Source organism: Triticum aestivum, chromosome 3A (genome assembly GCF_018294505.1).
Source record: "Triticum aestivum cultivar Chinese Spring chromosome 3A, IWGSC CS RefSeq v2.1, whole genome shotgun sequence".
Classification (NCBI taxonomy): Eukaryota; Viridiplantae; Streptophyta; class Magnoliopsida; order Poales; family Poaceae; genus Triticum; species Triticum aestivum.
In genome coordinates this window covers 743,513,131-743,517,004 of record NC_057800.1, presented here as the reverse complement: position 1 = coordinate 743,517,004, position 3,874 = coordinate 743,513,131, and the positions used below count along the sequence as shown (strand labels likewise).

Genomic DNA, 3,874 nt, shown 5'->3' with positions numbered 1-3,874 from the left:
TGAGATCCGTGCCGAAAAGAAATCAATGTGCATGCAAACCAGTAATCACCACCCCTCCTGTCACCTGCTCAGGTTGTGTGTGTCAATGCTCTTCGTAAGTATTGTCCTGTCCTGTGCGTGGATGTGCCCCTTATTACAACTCTATCAGGAAATATATTATCTTTTTCTATGTAAACGATTTAAATACCTCATATCTTGTAATACAAAAGTGTTGCATTCTATCTGGACAAATGTGTTTATTTTGACGAGATATTTAAAACATGACCAATATTGAATATGTTTTGAAAACTTATTTTTCTTACGGCTCAAATACATTGACTATTGTCTACAAAAATGAAATAAGCACATATGGTTTGTAAACATATTACACATCAGACTTATGATTCAAAAATAAACTGGGTTTAAACTTGGAATCATATAAAAAAACCATGGATGAGTGAAATACAAGTGCATCGTTTCTTTGGTCAGGGAGGAAAGTTATGTGCACATGCGAAAATGTGACTGATTGACATGACGTTAAGTACTGAAATTAGGGGTCACAGATTGAGATGAACTAAGCACCGCAGTAAATATGATGAGTGGCAGATACATGGACGGTAGATACCGTGCATGGTAGAATCTCTTTTCTCCAACCGGCGGAAGCAGCGACTAGCAATGGCTTTTCTAGCAAATGATTTTTGTCCCGGCAACAATCTGCAAATCCAGAGCTGGAACCAACAACATTTTTGTTGGAATCAAAGTAAGCAGGGGCTTCGACGGATGTACGTTAGAGCTACAACCAGTGCTGAAAAATGCTACATCCGGCAACCATGAAATCTACAACCAGCTTTGAAAAAAGCTTCAACTGGATACGAGGTAGCTGGAGGTCAGCATCTCGCAGCGGCAAAAAGCTGCAACCGGCATGGAGGAAAGCTACAACGAGCTTCTAAAAAATCTTCAAACCAAGAACGGCTAGCTAACAATGGTGAGCGGTGGCGACGGAGCTGCATGGCGCGCGGTGCTGTGACAGGTGCGCGGCGAGCTATGACGGCGGACTGCGACAATGCTGGAACCCTCACCCGGCGGTGCTGCAACCAGAGGGAGAGAGACACGCCCGGCCCGGTGGAGCTGCATACGGTGAGTGCCCCCGGCGAGCTGCGACGGCGAGCGGCCCTAGTGAGCTGTGACGCGGCGGCCAAGGGCGAGCACGAGCAGTCTGACCCGCGGAGATACATTTTTTTCCTGTGTTTACGCGTGCGTGCGGGAGGAAGAAGATGACTTGGTCGGGGCAATCTCGTCCACTCACGCGTGCAAATCCAACAGTCAGCAGCCGAGGGCCGGTGCGCCGGGGCATAGTACTGCCCTTTCTCGATTCCTTTTCTTGAGACATTTATTTCTCGAGATTGAATATACGTGGAATGGTGAACCAACGGAAGAGGGAACAAAACTTGAAGTTAACGTAAGGACCAGCAATATTAGTTAGTTGACGCAAAAAAAAAACCAATATTAGTTAGTCCCGCGCACAACGTCCCTATTGAATCGGTGGTTAGTTTCGTGACCGGCCCGTCAAATAACTCTCCATATAATAAAGTGTCTAATCCGCAGGGAACGAAAGATTTCATCAATTCTCCGTCTCGATCCCGCCGTCACAATGGACCTCGCGCCTCGGTGGCCAGACCTGGCGCCGGACATGCTCCGTGACGTCGCCAGCCGCCTGCAGGACGCCGCCGACTTCGTCCGCCTCCATGCTGTCTGCAGGTCGTGGCGCGTCGCGACGTGCCGCCGCCGTTCCGGACTACTACGACGACCCATCAGTTCCTCCCGTGGCTCCTCACTGCGGCCGACAAAGACCACCAGACCCCTCTCAAGCTTAGGTGCATCTTCTCCAAGTCCACCTACCGCATCACGTCACCGCCTCCCTGCGCTGCTAGAGGAAACTGGGTGTGCCGCGCCGACGCCACCGCCGTCCAGTACCTCACCGTCGACCGCTTCCTGAACCCTAGCCTCCACGATCCTGTCACCGGACAAGTCACCCGCCTGCCTCGTTTTCAGTGGGACGAGGGTGACCCCCACGGCATCCTCTATGGCGACGGCACCATCCTTTTATACAGCATCTCCCACACCGATAAAGGCCGCAAGGCCAGCTTTAGGGCGTCGCTCCTGCGTCCCGGCGATGCAAAGTGGACGCTCGTCAAGAGGACGCTTGAGACCCCCAGCAGGAAGGTTGAGTCCTGCGCCGCGTACCACCGAGGCAAGATCGTTGTCACTGTCGAGGGTACGGTGTGGCGCGTCATCACGCCAGACGGCGACAAGGCCAGTGACGTGCTGGTCCCGAAGCCCTCTCCGCCGTGGGAGTGGCAGCAGGGACAAGGGTTCTTCTACACGCACCAATACAGCCACGTGTTGGAATCCCGCGGCGAGCTGCTGTGGGTATCGGTCGCCGGCAATGGTGTCACTTCTCAGTGCGGGGCTCCTTGTCTCTATGTGTTCGTGTACACGCTGGAGGAGGAGGAATCAACGCCGGAGAAGATGCGGTGGGTGAGGAAAGACGGTCATAGCCTTGCTGACCGTGTGCTGTTCCTAGGGTCACCCAATAGCTTCGCCGTAGACGCCTCATGGCTAGGCGGCCATGGCGGGTGTGCATACTTCGTCTACCACAACAATAAGAATGCCTTCCCGCAGGAGAAGCTTGGTGCATTTGAGTACAACTTCATTGAAGGGAAGGCCGAGTTTGTCGAGCGGTTGCCGCCAGGATGGGATGGCAAGAAGTGTACATGGCTTGTCCCCCAGCCAGACATTGCGCCACTTCAGGTACATATAGTAAGACATCAGAAATAGATCTTTCTAGTTGAATACTTCATTAACCTTAATATCGCATAAGCATCACAATTGGCAAAGTGCTAACAAATTAACATTGATTTTGCTTTATCAGGAGATCAATAAGAGGTCACTGATGGCTCAAGAAGTAAAGCAGCAGCAAGCCGCTATCATGGTGAGACATTACGAACCTAGTTTCACGGTGTTGGTGCGCAACTTGCCTCTTGGGATGAACAGCTCTCAGCTGCGACTCTTCTTCAGTAACCACGGCAAAGTGTCCCATGCCAAGTTGATCTACTACAACAAGACAAAGACCATAGAGGTTACTGGCCTCTTAACTATAACGATGGTGCATGCCCACCAAAAAGAAGCTCTAGACGCTCTCAGCGGACTGTCTTTGGATGGATGCAGCCTCGAGGTTAGCTTGGTCAAGGAGAAGCAACGACGGCGGCGACATGGCCGCCCACTTTGTTGAAGTTATGATGAAAATTCTCCGTTTATAACTCAAATTTTCCTATGCACCTTGTAGATTTATCTGAAACAATTGTTATCTATTAGAAAATAAAAATAGAAGAAATAGATTAATAGAATAAGAGTTTTTTCATTATAAAAATAAAATACGAAGTTTTTTGGGCATGTGGCCAATTCAAAAGACAAAGTTATACTTCCTCCGTTCCGAATTACTTGTCTTAGATTTGTCTAGATACGGAGGTATCTAGCATTAAAATGAGTCTAGATACATCCGTATCTAGACAAATCCAAGACAAGTAATTCGGAACGGAGGGAGTACGTGTCTGTACTTTGTAGTCACAGAGTCCCAGTTTTTTATTTGAACACAGTACAGACGCAAGCGCTCATACATACGCGCATACACTTACTCCTATGAACGCACACACGAACAGCATCAAACTTGAATCCTGGTGGACTAAGGATTCCACTGTCCCTCTAACCATACAACCACAGGTTGATCCGTGAGTTGAGCTATTTGGGTGGTGCTAAAACACTATATATCGTGCCTGGTCTCTCTTTTACGTACTCCGCCAGGTCAACACCGGGTGTCTCGCGTCATCTGGCAATG

General features: G+C 49.5%; 1 protein-coding gene across 1 annotated transcript; it reads left to right on the top strand.

Moving 5' to 3' along the window:
* The first annotated feature begins 987 nt into the window (after nucleotides 1-987).
* Nucleotides 988-3,364, top strand: LOC123057357 (uncharacterized). The gene is made up of 3 exons (XM_044480375.1): nucleotides 988-1,233; nucleotides 1,690-2,790; nucleotides 2,912-3,364. The coding sequence occupies exons 1-3, from the start codon at nucleotides 988-990 to the stop codon at nucleotides 3,269-3,271; spliced, it is 1,707 nt and encodes a 568-aa protein (XP_044336310.1). The 3' UTR covers nucleotides 3,272-3,364.
* Nucleotides 3,365-3,874: the final 510 nt, after the last annotated feature.